General features: G+C 42.0%; 1 protein-coding gene across 1 annotated transcript in view; it reads left to right on the top strand.

The window, feature by feature from the left end:
* Jam2 (junctional adhesion molecule 2) overlaps nucleotides 1-26,921 on the top strand; it is a 52,417-nt gene that overhangs the window by 18,475 nt on the left and 7,021 nt on the right. The window contains exons 2-7 of the mRNA XM_032900503.1: nucleotides 9,192-9,260; nucleotides 14,352-14,459; nucleotides 16,659-16,811; nucleotides 21,344-21,543; nucleotides 23,725-23,824; nucleotides 24,756-24,863. Of these exons, the coding sequence (XP_032756394.1) occupies nucleotides 9,192-9,260; nucleotides 14,352-14,459; nucleotides 16,659-16,811; nucleotides 21,344-21,543; nucleotides 23,725-23,824; nucleotides 24,756-24,863 (738 nt within the window). The remainder of the gene's footprint in view (nucleotides 1-9,191; nucleotides 9,261-14,351; nucleotides 14,460-16,658; nucleotides 16,812-21,343; nucleotides 21,544-23,724; nucleotides 23,825-24,755; nucleotides 24,864-26,921) is intronic.

The raw sequence follows: 26,921 nt of genomic DNA, 5'->3' as shown, positions 1-26,921 counted from the left end.
GCGCTTGCCTCAGCAAGCTTAAGGCCCTGGGGTTCGGTCCCCTGGTCCGAAAAAAAAAGAAAAGAAAAAAAAAAATTCTTTCTCCTAGCTTTTTAACAAATATAATCGTTACTGCTGCTTTGAAGTCGCCCGTGGCACACCAGAACTCCTGGCTCCTTTTAAAACTGTAGCTTACCACCTGTGGGCCAGCGTCTCCCACAGCCTACCGGCAACTTCTAGGTGGCCAACTTTGGCAGATTCCCTATATGTGTGGGCAGTGTGTAGTGCATATCGCTCTGGCTTGACTTACTGCGCCTAATGTGACGATCTCCAGTTCATATTTCTACAAATGACAAGGTTCCTTGTTTATGACTGAATAGTAGTCCAGCAGCATAGCGTGTGAGCGAGTGTGCACGTTTTGTTCCTCATTTGCCAGCTGATGGACACGTAGGCTCTTCCTTTCCTGGTCCACTGGGAGTGGTGCTGCAGTGGACACAGGAGCACAGATGTCCCTGCCATGTCCACTTCACTTCTGCTGGATATGTATCCAGGATTGAAGATCTGTTTGAATATATCAATATATAGGTAGTTGTTTTTGGTAGCTAATATTAGTAATAGATCAGGAAATACAGGTAAGGTTGGTAGCTATGCTTACGTCTTTGATTTTGAGGAGCATCTTTGACTGCCGCACTTCTCTTAGTTCCGTTTACTTAAAAGACGGCTTGAAAATGAGATAAAAACTTTTGAAGCCTGGCCACTTATATTGAACTTGTCTAAACAGGAAAAGGTCCTAGCCTAATCTTAAGACTTTTAAATCACTGTTAAGTGTTTAAACATTCTAACATGCCTGTCTTGCCTTCGTCCTTCCCACTCAGACTTCACTTTTTAAAGCTTGAACCTAATAAATCCTTCTATGAAGACGAAGTGTTGGATTTCCACCTCAGCATTCCATCGACAGATGTTAGGAATGACCTCTGTTGGCTTCTTTACTGGACCAAGGTTTTCTTTTTCAGTGTGAAGGAGGAAAATAAACAAAAAGTCGTTATGTGGGGCTTGATTGTTGAGGTCAGTGGTTGTTTTAAAGTTAGCTACAGAGCATCTTCGATTCTTACAGATGTAGACCAAAACCACTGGCAGAAGTTCCAAAGCCAGGCAGACATGATTCTTGCCGTTATGGTGAACAGTCCCTGCTGAAGTCCTGCCTCCTTGGAGGAGACCATGCGCCTCTCCCCCAGCCCTGCAACTAAGAATAAAAGTTCTTGTACTTCTCCGTTACTTATCTAAGATAATCTGCTAGAACAAAGAGTGAATATTGATTTTAAGCTACTGTTAAGATATTATTTAAATAACACTTCATTTAGAAATGATTCAAAGTATGAGGTATGGTGGGGATTTTATTTTAAAAGTAAAATAGGCAGTATTTTATATAAAATTACTACGAAAGTGGACATAAGTTATGTTTTAAAATAAATATTTAGATCATTATGTATTTTTAGAATAACTGGTGATGATTGCACTACTAAGACACATTGCACAGGCTTATCAGGAGGAACCTGACACTCCGTAGAATTTACTATGGACAGTACTTATACGGCTAGAGAGTAGCCCCATGAGGTAGGAGTTAGAAGTTAGATAGCGTGGTCATCTCTCTCATAGTCATTCAACCATGTTAGACCTAGGGAGAAGGAGGAAAGAAAAAGAGAAGGGAGAGAGAGAGAAAGCGATGGAGACAAACAGGCAGACACACAGAGAGACACACGTACAGAGCATGCAAACACTTGAGTGAGAGGTGGGGGACAGAGGGCAGGGAGCAGAGGGCAGGGGGCAGAGGGCAGGGGGCAGGGGGCAGGGGGCAGAGGGCAGAGGACAGAGGGCATAGGTGATGGATGGTAAAGAAACAAATGGTCAGATGTCCTTCTACCCTGAAACCTTACGTTCTGGCCTTTCCTCTTAAGAAAACTGATATTTGGGGCTGGAGAGATGGCTCAGCGATTGAGAGCACCGGCTGCTCTTCCAGAGGTCCTGAGTTCAATTCCCAGCAACCACATGGTAGCTCACAACCATCTGTAATGGAACCCAATGCCTGTTCTGATGTGTCTGAAGACAGTTACAGTGTACTCATATACATAAATAAATATCTTTAAAAAAAGAAATTATGCAACTGGTAAGCACTGACGTCCGATGCACTTGACTTTTTGTAACGTCAGAGTGCTGACATTCTAATGCACTTGACTTTGTAGATGCTCAGAGCTGACTTTCCACTTTTCCATGTTCTGCTTGGCTCCTTCTAAGATAAGTCAACAGCAAGCGAGGGCATTATTTACAACATCAGGTATCAAAAACATACCCATCTCAGTGATGACAAGGAAGAGGGACAAACCTCTGAGACGACGGGTGCTTTGGGGTGTATCACAGGTACCCCTCGACAGGAGAAATGTCCACCTGGTGTTGACAGCCATATTAAGATTATCTACTGCCCTTTACTCTGCAATTGTAATTATCTAATTACGATGCAGTGATATACGGCTTTTAAAGTCCAAAAGTCCGAAATCCATGCCAAAATTTAGTTATTTTCTCAGTAGAAATGAGTTTAACAGTAGAGTTACCATGGGAACAGGAAAAAATATATAGCAGAGTATATAAAAATATACTGTATGAAAAACTTAAATAAAGAGCAAGGAAACAATGGAATTATCTAATAAGTCATATTTGAGGTAACTATTGCACGTCACTTTTCCAATTGGAGCAGCTCAGGGTAAATGCTTAAAGCCTGTTTCTTGAATCTGAGTTCAAGAACTAGAATTCTAGTTCCGAGTCACCAACTCTGGCTCTAAAAAAATCTGAAAATCAGAATGAAATATCTTAAAGGCAGGTTCTGAACTTGTTCGGTGGATGTTTTGGCCAAGGGACAGGAAAATGGTTATTCCACAATTATCTTTTATGTTTATAAAAATCTCTTAAGCGGGAGCTAGAGAGATGGTTTACGTTTTCAGTCCCCAGCACTCTCATGGTGGCTCTTGGTCACCTGGGAGTCCAGTTCTAAGAAATCCGATGTCCTCTTCTGGCTTCCAGCAGCAGCATCAGGCATACACACAGTACTCATATACATATATGAGTACATAAAGGCAAAATACTCATGCATACAAAAAATCCTAAAAACCAATCACTTGGGTATCAGATGCAAGAAAGTTCTCCCTCCTACCAAACCCTCCCTGCCCACACCCGTGCTTAGTACTGTTTTAAACTTTCTGTGGTCTTTGAGTTCTACTTCTGTGTCTTTTTTTTCGGAGCTGGGGACCGTACTTCTGTGTCTTAATAAGCAATTTCAGGGTCACTAGTAACAGCCTGATGTCTTCAATTTGTTTAAAGCAGATTATGTTATTATCAATAGAATTCTCCAATATTACCGTGCTATTGCATTTGTAATTTTTGCACGAGCATTTATCTTGCTTCAGCTTTGCTGTTTGCAAAATTTTTCCGAAGCAGAAGACATACAATAGAGTCTCATTAAGAGAGTCTCATTTCAGGGGGTTGGGGATTTAGCTCAGTGGTAGAGCGCTTGCCTAGGAAGCGCAAGGCCCTGGGTTCAGTCCCCAGCTCGAAAAAAAAAAAAAAGAACAAAAAAAAAAAAAAAAAAAGAGAGGCTCATTGGGGCCAATCTTGGCCTGGGCATCAACAAAGGCCCTGGACATGGGGTAGGGAGGACCCATCTATGAGCACTTTTTTTTTTTTTAATGTCAAGGTATTAAGCCAGGGGCCCTATATAGGGTAGGCAGGCATGCTTCTCACTTAGCTATGTGCCTAGCTTAAGAAGGACACTTTTTTATACTGTCTTTCACAGAGCATAGCATTAAGAGCTTCTTATTGACAGGTTTATTCAGTCTCCCAGTTTGACTACGATAGGGCTTGGATAAATGAAGTGGTCTCCAAAGACTGTGGTCTGATTGTTTTTTTTTTTTTTTTTTGGTTCTTTTTTTCGGAGCTGGGGAAGGACTGTGGTCTGATAATTACGCCTTTAAAACATTGAGGATCTTACGAGCAGTGAGTGTACGTGTACGTTCAGAAGTTCTACCAAACTTCCATCGTTAACATAGAAGGTTGTATATATTTTATGTTGCAAGTCTCCAGTAAGATGAGGACTTCAAGACTCTGAGCCTTCACATTTCACATGTGTGGTAGCAATCATAGTCTCCTGACATAAATGCTTACGGAAGGCATCCGAAAGCCAAGGGAAACCGCCCTGCTTATTGTTGCTTCTGGTTTCCTTTGATTAGTCTTCAGGAAGCCCAAAGGACAAGAACCGGTTCTTTTAAAGTGCGGAATGTGGAAACAATGGTCTGGCGTGCCTTAACTGTCAGGTTTGCGATCGGCAGGCGAACATCACTCACATGTTAGCTACCCTCATTTCTTGTAAATCCAAGGGTTATAATTTCCTTTTTCTCTTGATAAAGGCAGTTCTCTGACGTACTCTCGTTTAAAAAATGGTCCCCCCCCAAAAAAAAATGGTCCCACCCCCGCCTCTGTGAGCTCACAAAACAGACAGGCGCTCGGGGCAGTCAAACGAACAGATTTTAAAAAATAGCTTGATGGTTATCTGCATACATTTGAACCTCTGGGGCTTTAGGATCTGCATCCTGAAACGATCGAAGGACATCAGGATAGTGTGTGCAACTAGAAGACGGTCCGACTTTTGAAGTTCACTCAAACCAAATATTAAAAGACAGTAGCAAAGTGTTTTTGTGCCAAATATCGAGTGGGAAAGGGCACTTGTCATAATTGAGGTGACATGGCTGTTTGGGACGTTCATGACCGGATCGGCCGTGTAATCGAAGGGACAACTTAAAATCTGGAAGATCCCAGCCTCGGTAGCACAGAGCACAGTGAGGCAGGGAAAACACGCATGCTCATTAGGATAAAAAGCTCAACAGGTTTCCATTACCACGGCTATTGGTGGGCTCTTTTCTTATTACCATCTCCAGTCAAAATTATAGATAAAAGAAGACTAATGTCTATGAAACACAGCCCAGAGTCAAACTTTTTTCAGTGTGTGTGTGTGTGTGTGTGTGTGTGTGTGTGTGTGTGTGTGTATAAATGTGTGTCTGTTTTTTCCTTCTACCATTGGGTTCTGGGATCAAACTCCGCTCACCAGTTCACGTACATGCATGCATACATACATACATACATACATACATACATACATACATACATAAATACATACACACACACAGGACATGAAAATGGAAAGGGGAAGAATATGATTTGGAGATACAGGAAGAATTAGAGGGGAGTGAATGGGGATGGATATGATTACATTTTATTTTATATGTGTATGCAGTCCCTCTTTATGTATGCAATTATAAAGACTAAATAAAATTCATAATTAAAAGGAAAGAGTTAATAAATTCATAAAAGTTTTAAACTTTCAAAGACGTGCATGTAAAATTTATGAGTGAGTACAACTTGTAGATAAAGTTGTTCTTTTCCATAGAACTTTTAGTGATCTTTGAAATTTAAAAAAAAAATTTCAAAACAAGTTTTAGTAAATAGAAAATTGGGATTGACAACGAAGAAGAAAAAAAAAATCATGTTCCTATTTTGAGTCAGGTAACCTAGCTTTCAAACCTCTCGGTCTCACATTGTATTGAAGTGTTCCTGGATACACGGAAATCTTCAAGCCAGCTGAAGAAAATAAACACTCAGTAGGCCTGTGGCGTTTGGAAAGTTCAAAGCCAGGACAATGTGAAGGGGGCAAAGATCGTTTCTTTCGTTTTTGCTCAGATTTCCCCTTATCTGGCTTCCAAAGTCTTTATTGTTTTGTCTAAAAAGTCCAGTAATATACTTCAAAACTCAACAAGACTCGTTAGTCATGATCAAGACCTGCTATGGGACACCAGCTCAGATGTTTGGAAGTGTCCTTGGAAAGTTTTGAAACACTTCAAGTTTGGAGTCATAATTATTACAGAAACATCCAGAGCTTTCATCATTAAATGGAGGATAACACGAGAAGGCCCTGCCTTCTCCTAAGCTCATTTATGAAAATCCGGTTTAGCTGTCGTCTGGATCCATCCTCTGCTCTCTGAAGATCTGGTGTCCATCTTTGAGTTCTGCAGAACACAACTGGGGAGGGAGAGAAGATGGTGGAAAAAGGAACTATGGAGAAGGGGGAGAGAGAGGTTTCAGGGGAATGTGGGAGGGAGGAAAACCAGCTTGCATGTGAAGGAAGTCCATGGGAAAAGCAGAAAGACTGGAAGACCTTCTTTATGGTTCTGGAAATACAGAGCCAAAGGGGTTGTTTGGAATGACTCTTTGGTGGCCCTGACTCCTCTCTATCACTGAGCACGGTGGCCTGATGTTGTCTACACCTTAGTGGTTGTGTCCCTTAGGACTGAGAAGAAAAAAATGAGCAAAAGAGAAAAAGCCATAGCACATGAGAGTTTTTCCTCCCTAGAAATGTAATAAATTACCTTTTATTGTTAAAAATTTTCATTTTCCCAAGAACTTTAAAATCCTTGAGCTCGAAATCCTCTGTTCTCTTTTGGTTAGTTGGTTCATTTCTATACATGGCTCTTAAGCTAGCCTGACTGGAGCAGGGCTTTTCAACCAGGAACGATTTCCACAGCACACCTCCAGTGCAAATTTATTTGTCCATCTCTTCAGTTTTAGATGTCAGGATCATGGGCAGGGTGAATCCTACATCTAGTGGTTCAAAGCTAGAGATGGTATAAGTGCATGCTAGTGTACAGGACAGATTCTTACAAGAAATGATCTGAATTCAGAGGTCATAGCATCCGTATTGGGAAACCCTGGTCAAGACCTGTCTGAGATTTCCATGGTTCTTTACCATTGGGCATGGACATAGCTGTAATCAAGATACTCAAGGAAAACCTGCAGGCGGGAACATTTTATTTTGGCTCATGGTTTCATGGCTGGTTGGCCTGAAGAGCTTTGGAAGAACCCTATGACAGCACAGTTATAGGCTGAACAACCTTCTTCAACCCATGGTGGACAGAAAACAGAAAGCAGTAGATAGAAAGAGGCCAAGGGAACGTTAGCTCTGCCCCAGTGACTAATTTCCTGTAGCAAGGCCACACCTAAGAAAGTTTCCAGGACTTCGCAAAATACAACCACGAGCTGAGAATCTACCCTGGGGGAGCATTCATACTCAGTCTATAGCCACAGATAATTCTTTGGAGTTATGGTGCAGTAAAATTAAATAAAAATTGCTTTCATTTATCCTGCACTAAGTCTGGCACCTTAGTGCCCTAAGACGTGTTGGATGTCTTCATCTCAGTCAGCAAAGTGTTTCACCTGCTTTGCTCCATCCCATATCGCACTGCTGATGGCTACTCTCCAAGCCTGGCAACAATCTCTCTACCCTTCTAGTTCCCAAGGCAGGCTGCCACCATGCCAGACATACACATCCCAATTTCATGGCAGCCCAATGTCTCCGGCCACCACACACTCATGAATTCAATTAAATCGCCACATGAAAGAACATACAACACAATAACCTCTGATCCAATTGATAAGATATAATTGCCCACCTAAACATGCAAAGCCCTATACACATCCATCCCTTAAGAATATTCATAACAACCTGTAAATGCACAGAGTGGAATCTTAACATCTGCCTCCATGTTCTCTTGGCTGTTCCTCCTTGCTCCAGTCTAAAACTTTTCTCCCACTCATTCTTCCTTCTTGTCCAATGACAGGCTTCGTTCTGTCTTGTACCTGCCTTCCCCTGCATAATGACATCATCCTACAGAGTTAAATGAGTATATGCTTAGGAAGCACCTGGGATGTTTGCCTGACACATAAGAACTTAATACATGTTGGAAAAAGGAACCATTTAACCACTGTTATTTTATTCCAGGCTATACCAAAATCCATGCCTGCCAACTCACTTCCTCTGTCTACCACAAGTCTGGGAGGCAGGTGTATTTTAGTAATGGTGGTTTCTCTCAAATGTTTACCTAAGCTGTCCAATTTTTCCACATCTGTCCTGACCAGTATTTTCTTTTAAGGTGATGAGGCAAGAGGTACCCTATTTTTCTCCTGCTTGGTTTTGGGTATTTATGTGCCCCCTTGAGACCAGGAACATTGATGAATGTAGCAAAGGGCAAAGAGCAAAAAGGACAAATAGTCCAAAGCGCTGCGGTGGGTGGCAGAATGCTCGGTCAGTGTGGGTGCAAAGATGGGTATATCCTGGGAAAAGTGCAAGTTTCTGGCAGGAGCGACCCTGTGTGCTGTGATGCCTTTCATTGTGATTGAACTGTAGAAATAGCGGAACGTTTGCATCCAAGCTGCTGTGTTACTTTGGCCCATAAGTTTGTGGTGGAAGTAGAGAAAGGAGACATGGAAATCTAGGAGAAGGAAAGGCTTGCCGTTTTCATCCCAGAAGAGCTATTAGAACTAGTGATAAGGATTTGTGAAGGGTTTTATTGGAGGGGGTTGTTGTTGGTGGTGGTTTTTGCAAAAATTAGTAATTGAGTCAATAAGAAGATAAAAGTCTCTAAAAAGAAGATGGTTGAATCTTCTTTAACAAGTTATTTCTGGATGGATGGATGGATGGATGGATGGATGGATGGATGGATGGATGATGGGTGGATGGATGGATGGATGGATGGGGGGGTGGATGGATGGATGGATGGATGGATGGATGGATGGGGGATGGGTGAGTGGGTTGGGGTGGGTAGGTGGCTGGATGAGTAGATGGGTGAGTCAATGGATGGATGAACGGTAGGTAGGTAGAAAGACTGTGAGTGGAGAGATGGGTGGATAGGTAGGTTGATGGGTGGGTAAGTAGGTGAATAGATGGATGATTCCGTGAGTGAGTGGGTGGGTGGATAGATGGGTGGGTGAGTGGGGAAAAGATGGCTGGGAGGGTGGATGGTGGGTAGATAAGTGCATGAATGGTGGAAGAACACTATATTGCATAATAAGGTAAATTAAGGGCATGCTTATTTTCAGAGGGGCTGAGGAGAGTGCCCTTTCTGATGTCTGTTCTGCTTAGGAAGTATTTCAAAGCCCAAACCATCATAAAGAAAGGAAGTGACGTGTGTGGCATGCTTGCCTTGCTTTTATGTTTTATGTGGGATGAATTATGTAACAATTCTTGCTCAGTTTAGGCTGGCTTTGTAAAATGCTGTATTCCAATGAAATATTTGAAAGCAAACTTCCATATTGATTATCCATTGATTTTTCTCTTTCAGATCATAAGGCAAATGGATTTTCTGCATCAAAAGATCATCGTCAAGAAGTTTCAGTAATAGAGTACCAAGGTATAGCATCTTATAGGTTTAAGTGATTGATCTGTTTACATACCTCATGACGATGTTATATACACGATGCTGTATGATGCTGTCTGTCTTTTAGATTTTCTCTCCTCCTCTCTCTCTCTCTCTCCCTCTCTCTCTCTCTCTCTCTACCTCTCTCTCTCTCTCTGTGTGTGTGTGTGTGTGTGTGTGTGTGTGAGTGTGTGTGTGTGTGTGTGTGTTGGGGGAGAGCATCCAGTGAGAGAGAACTCTGTGGAGTCAGTTTTATCTTTTACCTTATGTGGATTCCAGGGATCCAACTCAGGACTCTAGGCTTCCGTAGTCAGCCTTTTAACTGCTGAGCCATCTTACTGCCTGCCTATACCTTATTTTCCTTCTTGTAAGGTCTGTCTGGTTCTGGTGATGGCATTTACCTCATACTCGGAGCTTCTCAAGTGGTCACTCTGAAAGCCATCTTATTTCCTGAAGGGGAACTTTTGGCCTTCAGGCATACTGTCTTCAAAGCTTAGCAAGATAGGGGTTGCTTAGAAGCTCTATTAGGGTCCCCTAGGCAGTACATGACTCGGATGGTAAAAGAAAGCCCACTTGGCTACCTCAGTTGAGGTCTTTCAGTTGTAATATACTACACAGTTAAGCTAAGACAGCACACTTTATTGTGGGTTAGTTTCAAATGAGGAAGGTGGCTAAGAGGAAGTAAACGCCCAAGAGTGATTTGATGTCTGGCGCACTTACAGGAGGGTAAGCTGAGCTGGGCACCATGCCAGACAGGAGCTGGAAAGGCAGAGTGCACACAGCGGGAGAGCATGACCCCCAGAGTCAAAGAAAGTCTGCTACTCACTTTCCCAGAGGCACTTCCCCAGGTCCAGCCAGCCCCAGGCTGTACACTGCTGGGTTTGCATAGCTTTATTAAAAAGTCAAAATTGCACCCTTTGTTCTTACATGACTTTTGAAACATTGATGCAAAATTATCACAACATTACCATCTGACGCCTTAAAATGTAAACCCTTCAGTGGTACTCAGTATCTCCAAGATGCTCTAAAACCAGCACCCCTCTCTAGACTCACAACATTTCCTACACTCTCACCTGACATCCTCCTGTACCTACTTGGCTTTACTTTTTAAAGACATGCTGTATTCTTAATATAGAAAATCCTTTCATAATTTATTGCAATCAAAAGTTAATCTCAGTGATAAAGTCATTCTGCTCCGTGAGACATTACTTTATGGCAAGGCCAGTGTTTATCATGTATGAATGTATGAGGTTCTGGGTTTAATGTGTGCACCCACAGACAGACAGACAGACAGACACACAACACACACACACACACACGGGGGGGGGAGGGAAGGAGGGGAGAAGAGGGAGGGAGGGGAGGAGGGAGGGAGAGAGAGAGACAGAGAGAGACTCATCTGACTCCAGAGTAAATATTTACTTCCTTCGTTTCTACTCTTTTACTTCAGTATGCTGTATGTTTTCGTTCTGTTCTATCTGTGACTTGCTCATTTTAATTTGACTCTCTGTTAAGCAAAACTCTATTTCTAGTTTCTTACACGTTTTTGTTTAGGGGTATTTTTTTGAAGTAACTCTAAAGTCTGTGACATTTTGTGATTTGTAAATGTGCAACATATTTCATTCACAATCCCCCCACACCGCATGATTCGTTGATGTCATAAAATTGTGAATTAATCCCTGCTGCTCGAGACCGCTGGTTTGCCTCTCTTCCCATGATGCTGCCAAGAACAGATTAAGCTGGAAATCAGGGCAGCACCGCCAGGCTTGCTCACCATGAGCAGCTCTCTGCTGCATCTGGACCTGAAAGCTATTCGTCAGAGTTCAATATCTTTTACAACATCTAATTTCTTAAACAATAATCATTTTTTCAATAAAGATTAAACAGATGTTTTGACAACATAATCCACCTTAGTAGGAAATGGTTGTACCTTTTTGTGCATTAAGGTGTCTTGTGTGAAAAAATATGGTTTATATCAAAACTGTTTGTTCTACTATCCAAAAGAGAGGTGAAATTTTAGTTCAGATTTGGGCAATATAAATATAAGACTTGTGGTGTGTTGTGTATTCACTTCTGTCCCACGCGCGACCTCTCGCCGGCAAGAAACACGCGGGGACATAGAAATCCTTGCTGTGACCAAACTTTTATTTTAATCTTAAGAAGAAGCCTCGGCGCGCCAACATGGTGCACTTATATACACCCTAGCGCGGCGCATCCACACCTGATTGGTTGCTTACCCATGATCTCATAAGGCACGCCCCGGAGTGGGCAAAGACCTGGCACGAAGGCACTCTTGCACATGCGCACACAGATAACTTCCTGAAAGGGAGTCGGCTGGTGCGGTGAAGGCTAGCGCCATCTTGTAATGGCGGAGGCTATCCTGGCCTTCCACGTGGGGCGCAGTGGAAGCCAGCGCCATATAGTGGTGGCGAATGTTATTGCGGCCCTCTACACACTTCTATCATGTCAAGGCGAGCTTACAGTTAGAACTAATTTTCCTATGGATGAAAACAATAACAAACCTTCATAGAGCGCATACAGTACACAAGATACAATGTGCATCAAGCAATATATATGTTTGTGTAGTCATGTATATGTACATATATAATTGTGACAGGAATCATTATTTTATCATTTCACTGATATAAGTATGAGAGTCACATCATCTTAGGCCTTTTGTGTGACAAAGGTCTGACTTGATGGCCTGTGCTTTGAGCTACCATGTCCACAGCCCAGAAGCTAGATATGGAAAATTATGCCAGCTGTGAGTTTTGAATTCTGTCAAAGACAAAAGGAAAGTTAGCATCTGGGCTCTTCATCCTGAGATGTTAGCTCCATGATTCTAATGCTTTCACTGTCTATATTAATATTCCGTGTCAAGGTGCTGATGCCCTTGGTCTTGCCTCTTCCCTTATGCAGGGCACTTTCTCAAAGACTGTTGGAACTACATTCCTTGTCTTCTAAAGCTTTGGTTGGACATTACCTCCTGAACGAGGCCATCTTTGATTTTACACTGTGCCCTTGTCCCATCTCCCCCAATGCTGTTTCTGTCTCCCTCATTCTTCTGGCAGACTTAGTGTTTGTTGGCCTGACTTTCTCTGCTGGATTGTCAGATCCCAAATGGCAAAGGATTCTTTCTCTGCTCACTGATTACAGCTCAAGAACCATGTTGGTCACACAATATTACTGAACATATTTTGGACAGCTGGATAGGTCATTTCTTCACATTATATGTGCTCAGTGAGAAGAAGACTAAAGTCCAATCAGTAGGTAGGGAGAAAAAAAGTTGGTCCTGTTTTCTAAAAGAATTTCCACAGAACAGTGAGGGGAGAGTCATGGGAAACTCACCAAAGGGATGTATTTGTCTGCATGTTTAGTTAAATATACAAAATAATGTGTAAAGTTATCTCTTAAGATATAGGAGTAAGTCAGGGAGAAATAGTGAAAATGAGGGTGGGTGTGTTTGTAATTGTTGGAAGACTCAACAAAATACGGGAAGGAAACCTATCTGAAACTCAGGCCTCCGGAAGTTACCACCCTTTCTCCTTAATCAACAGAACAGAACTGTTTCCTCAGACAGGTTCCTTAGCACACATTTGTCTTTGTAGCATAGTTGTAAACACCTCTGAAAATGATTGCTCTGTGTGGTGTGGAAGCTTTAAGCTTTAAGCATCTTTAAAACAGCTCCTGGTTCTGTTTTTTTCTTGCCTTTCTTTTCCCCAGTCAGTTTCCTACTACTTTTCATTTTATTTCTGTCAATAGCAGTACAATTGAAAATTAAGACACATAGCAAAGGATATATATAGAAAATCATTAAATGTTCTTAAACATCAAAATTAGATATGGGGAGACAATTTCAACCTAATTTTTCTTTCAGTGAAAGATCCTATGAGGTTTTTTGTTTGTTTGTTTGCTTGCTTGCTTGTTTTGTTTTATGTTCACCCCTATGCCTCAGGGTTAAAAAATACTCAGAAATATGAAGTTGGCACTCCAAAGAGCCTGGTTGTAACATACTTTTAAACTATTTATAGCTAGAATATCTGCTTGGCAGCTTGGAGTAGCATTGAGAACCAGTGTTGGTCTCCTTTCCCCTAGTCATCTTGTTTGGACAGTCAAAAAGGGTGACTCCCTCAGAGGTTCCAGGGATTCTTAAGTGATGCAAATGTCACAAACTGACCATAATAAAACTTTCATAGTTTATCTGGTTGAGACAAAGTTATATGCAGTCATTTGCAGTAGGAGCCTACAATATAAAATATAGCTGTACATTAAGAAGTCATAGAGTGAGTCACAAGGGAGCCGAGTGGGAATGTAGCCTGTGAGGAGCTTCTGTGCATTTTCCCAGCATAGCCTGGAATGAAATAAGTGTCTTCTTAGATAGGTAAAAAAGCAAAGTACTCTCTCCAGACACTTTTTTAAATTTTATTTATTTATTTTGGTTTTAATCAAGACAGGGGTTCTCTGTGTAGCCCTGGCTGTCCTGGAACTAGCTCTGTAGAGCAGGCTGGCCCCAAACTCACAGAGATTTACCTCCCTCTGTCTTCCATATGCTGGGATCAGAGGCGTGTGCCACCACTGCCCGGCTTAGACACCACTCTTGAAGCCTATCAATTTTTGCCTAGAATGATCTTAGCTTACCTGCATCTTCCAGCAAACTGTGGACTCCTCAGATGCTGAGGTGTAGAATAACAAGTAAATGATAGGTTATGGGGCTGTTTGTAAAGCGCAAACAGTGTTTAGACATGTGTGTCTTGCATATGTTGCTACTGCTGAGGACTCACAACTTCGTGAGCTGCCATCCCATTTCGAGGGCGAAAACTCAGATTCCACGACTAGAGAAAGCAGGGTTCTGCCACATAATTGTCACAGAGAGGAGCCGTCCTGCTCTGAACTCATCTTTGGGTTAAATGCACATGGCACCTACTGGCATGATTATGTCTGTTTGTATGTCTGGGTGGAAATGAGTGAATGAATGGGAATGGAAAACAAAGGTAATTTAAAGATGTTTTAATGTTTTTTTTTTTTTTAGATAAATAAGATGCGAACTCACAGGAACATTAAAAATATATTTTTTCCTATTGTTCCTAGAGGCTATTTTAGCTTGTAAAACCCCAAAGAAGACCTCTTCCTCCAGATTAGAGTGGAAGAAGCTGGGACAGGGAGTCTCCTTGGTCTACTATCAACAGGCTCTCCAAGGTAAGAAAGTGTAGAGGGTAGAGTGAGAAGACACCAAGGACGGCCATCTCCTTTAACTCAGAAATGGGGACAGGGAAAACTGATTACTGAAAACGTGTTTCTGTAAGTGTGAGATGAAGTGAGTAGTGTCTAAGACGAAAATACGAGAGCTATGACAGACCGAAAGAAGATGAATTCCTCCATGTCCTCGGACCTTTGCTTAACATTGTTTAACACAAAATACAATCACTTTTGCTGGGCTAGCAAATTAAACTGTGGAGTGAAAGGGAAAAAGAAAAAGGCTGATCTGAGATTGGGCCAGGCGTGCTGGCACATGCCTTTAATCTCAGCACTCTAGTGACCAAGGCAGGAAGATGCACTCTGTGAGTTTAAGGCCAGCATAGTCTACATAGCAGGACAGCCAGGACTATAAAGAGAGACCCTGGCTCAAAAAGAAAAAAAAAAAGCCAAAGCAAACAAACAAGTATGAGATTGGATGTAGGGTTCCTGCTTAGCAGTTTTCCTGTTTTCCCATTTCTCTCTAGAAATCAAGCCTACCACTGAGAAGCCTGGAGAGTTAGGACTGGGGACTACTAGTTACAGTGGAGCTTGGAGAGTTAGACCATTCGATAAAATAACTGTTAGCAAGTACCTTTCACTTTTGTACATGTCTTCCACTCTCCATTCTTCTTGCTGGTTATATAATTTATTATTAATTAAACTGTGATAGTGGTGGATGAACTATGGCATTAGTTTGTGTTTTGGTGACTTTCCTGTTTCCGTGATAAAATACCATGGCAAAAACAACTTGAAGGAGAAAGCATTTATTTTGGCTCACAGAGTCCATCACAGCTGGGAAGGCACGGCAGCTGGAGCAGAAAGCTTGCTGATCACATTTTTATCTACACAGAAAGTAGAGATGTACAAAAGGAAGTGCGGTGGAGTTATAATCCCTCAAGGCTCATGTCCAGTGACATATTTCCTCTAGCAAGGCCCCACCTCCTATGCTTGATAACCTCCAAAACCCAGGGCCGAGTGTTCAAAGTCATGAGCTCATGATGGACACTTCTCATTCAAACCATCATGTCCTCTGACGGTCACAGTCTTTAATGCCAGTCACTCCGCAGGTAGAGGAATCCAGAGCTCAAGGCCAAGCTCGGCTACATAATGAGTCCTAGGACACTCAAAGCTTCGTGGTGAAACTCTATCAAAAATCAAATAACATATGTCATCTGATTCTATTCCTTCAGATAGGACTATATGTTTCAAATGGCTAATAGTCCGGGGATTTTCACTTTAATTTTCTACAGCTGTCAGTTCAGGCACCTGCATATAACACACATTTTATTATTTTTTTATGTATTTTGGGGGATGGGGAAATGTGTGCCAGGGTAACTAGCAGGAATTGGCTCTCCTTCCACCTTGTGGAATCAGGGATGAACCTCAGATTATAAGACTTGGCAGCAAGCACCTTTACCCACTGAGTCATCTTGCCAGCCCACAGAGCCAACTTTATTTTATTTCAGTGCTTGTTAGTATTAAAATCAAATCAATATGATGTTTTTTTTTTTTAAGATCCTTGCCTCCTACCTTTTCTTCTCTGGTATCATTTGAAGATTATATATATATATATATATATATATATATATATATATATATATATATATATATTTCTGACCAGTTAAATCAAGCTCTTCATTTTTTGAAAGCAGAAATAAACACTAGAGGGGTTGGGGATTTGGCTCAGTGGTAGAGCGCTTGCCTACCACTGAAAAGGAAAGAAAAAAAAAAAAGAAATAGACACTAGAAAGGTGGCAAGGCAGACAACTGGTTGAATTTTTTAAACCAAACACAGCGCCAGGTATGGTGGTACACATCTTTAATCCCAGCACTCAGGAGGCAGAGGTAGATGATCTCTGAGCTCAAGAGCAACTTGGTCTAATTTGAGAACTCCAGGCCAGCCAGGGCTGTATTGTGAGACCCTGTCTGAGAGAGAGGGGGTGGGGGAAGTGGGGGGAGGGAAAGGAAGGAGGGGGAGGGGGAGAGAAAGATGTTTTAAAATGTCCTACAAAATGTATAATATGCACATGTAAAGTTTAAAATTAAGTTTTCACCCAGGAAAAGAAGTGCTTTAGTTTTGAACAAAGTGACCCGAGGAAGAAACTACATAGAAAGTTGCTTGATTATTTCTAATGTTATTCTCTTCTTTTCCCCCAAAAGGTGACTTTAAAGACCGTGCAGAGATGATAGATTTCAATATACGAATCAAGAATGTCACAAGACATGATGCTGGAGAGTATCGCTGCGAAGTCAGCGCCCCGACTGAACAAGGCCAGAACCTGCAGGAAGATACAGTCATGCTGGAAGTCCTGGGTAAGGCTCCTGTACACGCGCAATGCCTGTCAGCTGTCCCATCCTCATCTTCCAGCCCTGGGGAAGCATTGTGGCTTTTGTTTGTTTGCTTTTCAGTAGCCTAAATGGTACTGCATAAGGTCCCTGTCACCTCACCCTTTTGTCTTCAGCACAACAGAGGCTTGCTGGATCCTTTCTGTACTTTGAAATACTAGGTAATCAAAGATACATCCTTCAGTAATTACAGCATGAACCCTGCATTTAACCAGGCCAGCAGTGGTTAAGAGTATGACCCGATTTGACCCAAGTTCATTTCCCAGAATCTACACATGGTGGTTCACAAACTTCTGTCACTCCAGGTCCTGAAGATCTGCTACCCTCCTCTGGCCTCCATAAGCATTGCATGTATTTGGGACACACACACACATACATACATACATACATACATACATACATACATACATGTGTGCATACATACATACATTCATACAGGCAAAACATTCATACACATTAAAACCACCATGTTGTGTGGCCATATCCACATTTCTATACTACAGAGAATGGATTTGAAATCTTAATTACATCTTCCAGATTTCTTCACAGTACTTTTATGTTTTAATTACTGAGAGTCCATGCATATATACTGAAGATGGGGATATTGTGGGACTGTCAGAATTCTGCCTACCATTGTCTGTCCTGAGTTTTCCAGGAGATTATTAATAGTTATTAATAATATTAGAGTTTTATTGCTGTGAAGAGATGTCATGGTCATCCAACTCTTTGTAAGGAAAGCATTTAATTGGGGCTGGCTTACAGGTTCAGAGGTTCAGTCCATTATCATTATGGTGGGAAACATGGCAGCATCCAGGGAGACATGGTGCTGGAGAAGGAGCCAAGAGTTCTACATCTTAATCCACAGGGAGCAGAAGGAGATTGTGTGTCATACTGGGTGCAGCTTAAGCATAGGAGACCTCAAAGGCTACCCCCACAGTGACACACTTCCTCCAATAAGGCAACACCTACTCCAAAAAGGCCACCACTCTTAATAATGCCACTTTCTATGGGCCAAGCATTCAAACATGAGTCTGTGAAGGCCATTCCTATTCAAACTACCACATCTACTAAATTCTATTTTAGTTCAAGCCCTAAGACCTGCTTTCTCCAATGAGACCCTACCTTTTTCCTTTATTTAAAAAGTATTTTTTAATACAATAAAATAAAAGAACCCCTTTCTTTTTTTTTTTTAATTAACTTGAGTATTTCTTATTTACATTTCAAGTGTTATTCCCTTTCCCGGTTTCCCGGCAAACATCCCCCTCCCCCCTCCCCTTCCTTATGGGTGTTCCCCTCCCCACCCTCCCCCCAACAGTCTAGTTCACTGGGGGTTCAGTCTTAGCAGGACCCAGGGCTTCCCCTTCCACTGGTGCTCTTACTAGGATATTCAATGCTACCTATGAGGTCAGAGTCCAGGGTCAGTCCATGTATAGTCTTTACGTAGTAAGACCCCATTTTTTTTTTTTTTTTTTTTTTTTTTTTTTAATTAACTTGAATATTTCTTATATACATTTCGAGTATTATTCCCTTTCCGGTTTCGGGCAAACATCCCCTCCCCTTCCTTATGGGTGTTCCCTCCCGACCCTCCCCCATTGCCGCCCTCCCCCAACAGTCTAGTTCACTGGGGGTTCAGTATTAGCAGGACCCAGGGCTTCCCCTTCCACTGGTGCTCTTACTAGGATATTCATTGCTACCTATGAGGTCAGAGTCCAGGGTCAGTCCATGTATAGTCTTTAGGTAGTGGCTTAGTCCCTGGAAGCTCTGGTGGCTTGGCATTGTTGTACATATAGGGTCTCGAGCCCCTTCAAGCTCTTCCAGTTCTTTCTCTGATTCCTTCAACGGGGGTCCTATTCTCAGTTCAGTGGTTTGCTGCTGACATTCGCCTCTGTATTTGCTGTATTCTGGCTGTGTCTCTCAGGAGCGATCTACACTTCTGCACTTCTTTGCTTCATCCATCTTAAGACCCCATTTCTTAAAGTTTCCACAACCTCTTCAAAAGTGTCAACAGCTAGAGATCAAGTGTTCAGATACATGAGTCCACGAGTCACTTCATATTCAGATCTTATTGTTCTGCCCCTGAGTCCCAAACACTCATGAATATTTAATAAGGGGAAATGCATTAAGTCTAACTTCAAAAAAATCACTAGTCCCGTGGTCCAAATACTGTTCTAAAGTCTGAAGTTTTAAATTGTCCAAGGCAATCGCTTAACTGTCAACCCCTATAAAATAAGAATTAAAATATGCAGTATTCAGAATAAACATTCCTATTCTAAAAGGAACAATGGGGCATAATAAGGAAAGTCTAGGCCAAAGAAAGGCCAAGACAGAAGGAAAAGTACCAAACTCCCCAGCTCCATGTCTACTACCTGGAGCTCTTGGTGGGATCTTCTAGGCTCAACGACTTTGGGTGGCCCCATTGTTCAGTTTCCTGAGGCACATGTGGCTTCTCTTTTAGGATAGCTCAATTTGGTGCCTGAATGTTTTTTCATCGAAGGTCCAGAGCCTTTTACAATTCTAATATTCCAGGGTTTTACTAAAACTTGGGCTTTGCCTTCAGTGTCACACGCTGCTCACACACAGCAGCTCCATGCCCAGAATCTGACATGCTACACAGATATTGCAGCAGCTCTCTGGGATGCTGGCATCCAGAATGTCTAAAAGGAACCAAACAAACAAAAATAAACAAACAAATGGAAAACAAAAATACCAGCAGCATAGACATAATGCCTAATGCCAAGAACTGTATCCTGCTCAAGATGTGTCCTGATCTTCTTGGATCATAGATCAAAGATACCTCTATCTCTATTTCTATCTCTATGTTTATCTATATCTGTATCTATATAGATGGATAGACAGACAGACAGACAGACAGATAGTGGCCTCTGTGTGCATGTGCTACTGTTCTCAGGAAATTCTTCCCTTAATGCCTATTTACAAAATGATACCCATGAGGCTGTGTTTTCAGGAATGCTCCTTCTACGTGAATTTGAATTGTTACAGCATGGAGCCCTTCTTGAGAAGTGGGTTTTCCCTTATCTTCTTTCAGGTTGCCAGTGTGTTTAACAATTGAAACTGCTTTGTCTGAACTCCCTTCGGCCTCCCTGCCTGCAGTTTAAACATCTCTGTGCACCTCTCCTTGCTAACCTTTGCTTTCACATCTTTCTACCTTTTCCCTGTAAATCTGACAAGACTCAGTGGAGTTACCATGGCTACCAAGCACAGCTTCAATGCTAGACTGTCTTGCCATTTCCTCTGCCAAACAACTTAGCCCACTTCTTTTAAAATTCAGGCTCTCCCCAGTCTTCAGGACACTGGCCAAAAGAAGCCAGACTCTCTGTCGATTTTTCATATTAATGCCTCTCACCTAATTTCTGATTCAAACCGAGTCCTTGACCCCCCGCCCCCAAGCCTTAAAAAAGCACAATCTTTACTGTTCACCCTCCCATTGCCACACTTCCTCACTCCCACCAGAATGCCCTATTAAGCTCTCTTTATAGCAGTATCGTACTTCTTTAGTCTATAGCTTCAAACTCTATCACAGTCCTGCAAATCAGTTCCTAAGACTTATGAGCCATGAGGTCAGGGACTCCCAGCAGTGGTTCCACTTCTTTTTTTTTTTTTTTGAAAGATTTATTTATTTATTATATATAAGTACCCTGTAGCTGTCTTCAGATACACCAGAAGAAGGCAGTATATCTCATTACAGATGGTTGTGAGCCACCATGTGGTTGCTGGGATTTGAACTCAGTCAGTGCTCTTAACCACTGAGCCATCTCTCCAGCCCGGTTCCACTTCTTGGTGCTAAGTTTTATTAGTCACTTTTCTCATTTCTGTGACCACCTACATGACAAGGAGCAACTTAAGGAAGGCTCATGATTTGAGTGGCTGTAAGTCCAGAGTGGTAGGGAAGCCATGGAGATGGGCCCAGCTCCTCTGTGGAAATGAGAACATGAGGCTGCTTGCTCACATCTTGGCAGACCAGATGCAAAGAGGGGCCGGAAGCAGCCCTAGGCTATAAACCTCCAGGCGAGTCTCCAGGGACACACTTCCTCACAAGTGTCCTACAACCTCCCCAAATACCACCAGCAGCTGAGGGCCAGTGTTCCAACACATGAAGCAACCCGTGGAGGATATTTCATATTTAAATGGTAACATCCTACTTTAGGGAAGGAAAAGACACAACCACCACCCTCAATCCCTGGCTGATAACTACTTGGTGCAGATGAGGGTAAGGTGAGGAGATGAAGCATACATGAAATGTTAATAGATCAGGTACGAAAACTGTCATATCACCTTAACTTATATCCCTTTGGCCAAACTCATGAATATAAGCTACCTGGCATCAAGAAGGGTAAAAATTATAGTGTATTCTGTGCTCAAGAAAGGACACATCCAGTGAATGGTGGCCCATCTGCGTCTCAGTTGTCCACTCAATACAGACAATTGACTCCCATGTTCAGCTAATGAATAATCTACGCTATTTGGCTTCCACTGTCCAGTGGCCCCCGCTGTCCCTTCATGTGAAATACCTACTTCCGTTATGAGTGGGAGTGTTGTGGAGCTACGGTGTCAAGAAAAAGAAGGAAATCCAGCCCCTGAGTACATATGGTTTAAAGATGGCACAAGTTTGCTGGGCAATCCAAAGGGCGGTGCACACAGGAACATCTCGTACACAATGAACACAAAATCTGGAACTCTGGTAAGGTTGTTTCAGGTGTTAAACTTCTGTCTGTCATTGTGATAAAAGGGTTGTTAGAACTTTAAATTATACATAACAGGAGATCACGCTCATTGCCTCCTAAGTGGAGAGGGGAGGTGGTAGCAGGAAAGAGGATGGACATGCTAAGAAATGATGGGACAGGGGTTGGGGATTTAGTGGTAGAGCACTTGCCTAGCAAGCACAAGGCCCTGGGTTTGGTCCTCAGCTCTGGAAAAGAAAAAAAAGAAATGATGGGACAGACAACTGCGGGAAGTGGGAGGATGAGGTAGGAAACCACGGAGCTCAGCACAGTAACTCAGGGCGGGCCAAAGCTTTCCCATGATGCATCAAGCAGTACTCTACAGCCACCTAGCTCTATGGCCTGGAAAATCACCAACCTCAAGCTCAATTTTAAATTTGTTTTTTTTTTTTTTTTTTCTTTTTTTTTTTTTTCAAGCTCAATTTTAAACACAGAGGAAATGCACAAAAGAACTCGGTTGGACATACCTGAACCTGAGGGCTCACCATGTGGAAACAGTGGCCATAGGAAAACCACATTAGGTTGTCTGAGTCACTAAACCTTCCCGTGGATCCAGATTCTTCACTGTGGTCTCTGGGACTCACCTATCTGTAACCTAATGTGTAAACTTAGTCCAGATTGTCCGAGTGTTTCCTTTCCAAGAGATAACTGAGGTAGCTTCATTAGTAAGCCGTTCAATCTTAACGACTGTTTTTACTCATTTTCATCTGTGATTTTTCACAGTAGAGATAGGAGAGGGAGAAGAAAAATCAGATCATTTTGTTTGAAATCTTTTGCTTCCAATCAAGATAATATCACACTGGGTTTTAAATATTTTGTTTCCAGCAATGCAACATCACTACCACAAGTATTATTATGAAAAAGAAGCCTCCTCTAGGTAAGGTAACGCTAACGAGTGCTAGGGATTTGGAAGGGAGGTAGATCGTTTGTATTTACTCTTCCTCCTAGTGCAGTATCATTTAAAAGCCAGATCTTCCGATGCCCAGGAAAGCACATTGCTTCTGTACTGAGCAAGAGGAGCGGAGGGTGCTGCCCTCGGAATAAGGTCATGTGCTAGCATTTCCAGTCTTCAGGAGCAGTCAGCAGGTCCGAGCCGTTTTACACTGTGAAATTGGGCACTAAACCTGCCGTCACACGCTGCTATATTTACTCTCAGATTTATTTTTTTCTGAGTGGGTGATAAAAGCCCTGAGGCAAGTCTGAAATACTGGGATGCTCTCTCCTCGGGGAGTCGGCCCTTGGGGTATGTGGTAAGGACACCTCATGCTTAAACTGGAGCTCTTCCTCCTTCTGTCAGCCCCCTCCCTTTCTTCTTTCCCTCCAGAAACTCTCCTGGTCCAAATGATAGTCTTTTATACCAAATTCTTACCTCTCATTATACGGCAGGGAGAAGTAGTGAGGGCTGAACTTGTGTTGTTGGGTTTTTTGTCTTTTTGTTTTGAGACAGGATTTCACTGTGTAGCCCTGGCTGTTCTCAAACTCACTGAGATCCACCTGCCTTGGCGTCCTGCGTGATGGGATTAAAGAAGGTGTCCCCATGACCTAGGAGGGTTGAACTTTTCTTTTCAGGATTTTCAAGTACTCTGGAATTGCTATAATTTACAATCCTAAAAACATCAGTTGTGGTTTTGTGGGCCCCGAGCTACTTCCTGGCCATCGCTCTGACTCTTGGGAGAAAGTGCTTGTGGTTTGCTCCTGCAGTGAGCTCACTGTGACTAAGAAAATACACTAGACCATGACAGAGGTCTTCCTTTATGCATGGCACTTCCCAGAAATTAGAGAGACTGAGGGGCCCCGTGCCTGTGGTGGTGAGGACAGAAGAGTGAGCATGGACGGTTTGAGACCAGCCTGGGCGACATACTGCGCACCATTGAAGGTACCAGGAGAAAAGAAGGAAGAGGGAGAAAGACTTCCTCAGATATGCCTGTCTTTCTCTGCCAAATTAAACAGCCTACCTATTTACCTCTCAAAGTCCTGGCAGATTCTGGTAGATACCTCAATTCACAAGAAAAAAATATATATTTCGGGGTCATTACAAAAGGACAGACTCACTTGGTGACAAACTTCAAAGGACAGTATTTGTTTTAGGAGCCTGCAGATTGACAGCCTAAGTAAGGGTCTGTTTTTTCTTGTACAAACAGCAATTCAACATGATCTCCAAGATGGACAGTGGGGAGTATCACTGTGAAGCCCGCAACTCTGTTGGGCATCGCAGGTGTCCCGGGAAACGGATGCAAGTAGGTAAGCGTGGGGACCGAGAAGAATTTGTGTGTGAAGAGTGTGGAGTGTTTGATGGTTAAAGGAGCAAGGGGATGGACACGGTGGAAGAAATGTTTAAAAAATTATATATCTGTCTTCTAATCTTACAAGTAAGAGAGTTTGGCCTATATATACAGATGTTTTTAATTCATCAAATATGTGTTCTAAAGTAAGCTCTTCTAAGCAATCTGTCTTCCAAATCGCTGCTAAGTGTGCTATTCAGTATGTACTGCTAGGGGCCCACGTAAACTGCTGCCAACCGGCTTGGTGGGTGCTGCAGTGTCTCTCTTCCTGGGGTTACACTACAGTGACACAGCAGTGCCTGTGTGCTGTGAGCATTATGTAAGCGTTAGCCATCTGGGTCACGGTCCAGCAAGTCATCGATGATGGTTGTGTCAGGGCCCAGAAACACTGAGCTTATCCTAACTGCAGGCTAGGTTTTCCAGAAAGACACACGGAATAGTTATGGATCTAGACTGCTCAAAATGCAGCTACAATATATTGTACTTCACAGAATGACTTTTGGAATCAAGAGAGTGAGAGCGCTAGTCTTTCCTAGGAAATAAGAGTTTTGGAGCATACCCCCTCCCACTTGCAACAGTAGGGATCAAACCAAAGGCACGAGCAGATGTCAAAGGGGGGCTTCAGGGCTGGAACTCAGGTATCCAGGAGAGAAGGCAAGCACCTTTACCCACTGTTCCATCTTGCTCGTCCTAACATTTAAGATTTTGTAAAAGCTTGGTTCTCTGAGTATTTCCAATCAATTTGAGCTATGAATTGAAATTAACTAGTTAAGTAGGTTTCAGAAGCATACGGTCATTATTAAGGGAGTTTTTAATGACTGCTGGAGTTTAGGATAGCATCTGTCCATCTACTTAACAAGAATTCACACATGTTTTATGTCACATTCCAGATGTTCTCAACATAAGTGGCATCATAGCAGCTGTTGTTGTTGTGGCCTTCGTCATTTCTGCGTGTGGCCTTAGTATATGCTATGCTCAGAGAAAAGGCTACTTTTCAAGTAAGTTAAATTCATCTTCTCAGATACATGATTCCTTCTGAATATAGAGATTTCTTTTAAAGTTATTGTTTCTCCTATGAAGTTCTATCAACTCTGGAGAATATTTGTACTGCTACTGTGGTACAGAAAGTGTTCCCAATAACATGCATATGGGTTGTGATACACTTCGGCAACCAAATAATGCTTCCTTTTTGTCAAATTCTGGGAACTCTATGGAATGTGTAAGAATCATCCTTGGAGTGTGACAGCACAAACACGTTCAATGTAGACAAATGTTTATAGTATATTAACATATGGTATGAGATCCTTACATTTTATGTTAGAAATTATGTCTCTTATGATAGGCATTGATTTCTAATTTTATAAATTATTTCATTAAAATAAGCCATCAGTGAAATGTTTCAATATAGAACGGTGTCGTATTGAATATTTAATTTAATGCAAAGAAAACCGCCAGTCACATCTAGAACCCTAGTTGGGTCATTGGTATAGCCTGTGATCCCAGTACTGGAGGGTAGCGCAGGGTCATGATCCTGTTCAAAAAATTACAATGATGAGCACACACAGACAGACCCTGCTGGATTAGAGCTTTTAGTTCTTCTTAGTTAGAACTTTTGTAACTTTAAACTACATTCAATTGTGCAATTGGCTTGATGTAAATTTTTGAGATTTAAACATTTTATTCTCTTAATCTATGCCTTCACTCCAAGTGTTTATATTTATGAAAACTCAAGAGCCTCCTGTGCTAACAAAAGGGTATGAAATTGAATTTTTAAATGAAATAATAAATTATAATGTCAACACAATTTAGAGCCATCATTTAATAGTTTTAGAATTTAGGTTGAAAATGATTCATATTGAAATGCAATCAAAAGGAGCTTCAATAGCATTTATAAATAAATCTTATACATCAAAAATGTTTCCCTGATCACTGATTCAAGGTAACTCCTTCTGTGTGGCTGCTGGGCATGGAGCTTAGAAGTGTAATCATAGCACACACACACAGAGGCGGAGGCACTAGGACTGTAAGTTCAAGGCTAACGTGGTCTACAAATTAATACCCATATCAAGAAAGAAAAAGAGAATGTGAACTTGTGAACGAGAGTCCAGTCCAGTTAGTAGACTCTAGCTGTGTCCCCCTGCTGGTCAACATGAAAATATAAATGAAATATCATGCAAAACTCCTGTCATTTTTACCTACTTAGGAAAAATGATTTTCAAATGAGGGATCAGTAAAGATATTTCTGAAAACACTGAAAGAGTTGACACAGATAGTAGGAGTTCCTTAGCTTAGATTACTACCTCCCTTTCCATATGGCAGAAGACCTGTCCAAGGGAACCGTATTTGTGAACTTATATTTGGGATCAGCATTAGCAAACTCTAACCTCTGGCCAAGTCCAGTTTACATCTGTTTTTCTTCACCCTTTGGGGAAGAGGGTTCAGGACTTCTGGTACAGAGGAATGGACCTAGGACATTGTGCATGGTAGACAACCGCTCTGCTACTAAACAACATGGCCAACCTCTTCGTTTATCAATCAGCCATACCACCATGAATGTGTTGGATCTCATGTGATCTCAGAAGCTAAGCAGAGTAGGGCCTGGTTAGTACTTGAATGGGAGGCCAGTCTTCTTTTTACTTTTTATTTTAAGACAGGGTCTCACTAAGTTTCCCAGGTTGGCTCTGAACTTACGATCACCCTGCCTTAGCTTCCCAAGTATATGGGATTCCAGGTTTACACCATGAGGCTCAGCTCCCTACCTGGCTTTCTAGGGCCTTTGAGCTCAATTTTTAGAAAGGCAAATTTGTAACTAATAGTAGTAACACTATCTTGAGACAGTCAAATGTGAACCCTACACCAAAAGAATCCTATTCTTTTCATTAATAAGCTGGTGAGATTTTATTACTTTAAAGTTTAATGACATGTTTGAAAGCTTGTTTTCTTCTTGGTTATATTACTAACTCCAAAGTATCCTTGATTTTATTCACGAGCCCTAAAACCCAAACATTTGCTGTACGTATGACCGTTTATAGGGAAACTTGCAGTTAGAAGGTACA

The sequence above is a fragment of the Rattus rattus genome, chromosome 4 (assembly GCF_011064425.1).
Source record: "Rattus rattus isolate New Zealand chromosome 4, Rrattus_CSIRO_v1, whole genome shotgun sequence".
Lineage (NCBI taxonomy): Eukaryota > Metazoa > Chordata > Mammalia > Rodentia > Muridae > Rattus > Rattus rattus.
The sequence above is the reverse complement of the archived record's forward strand: the minus strand, read 5'-3'. Positions and strand labels throughout refer to the sequence as shown.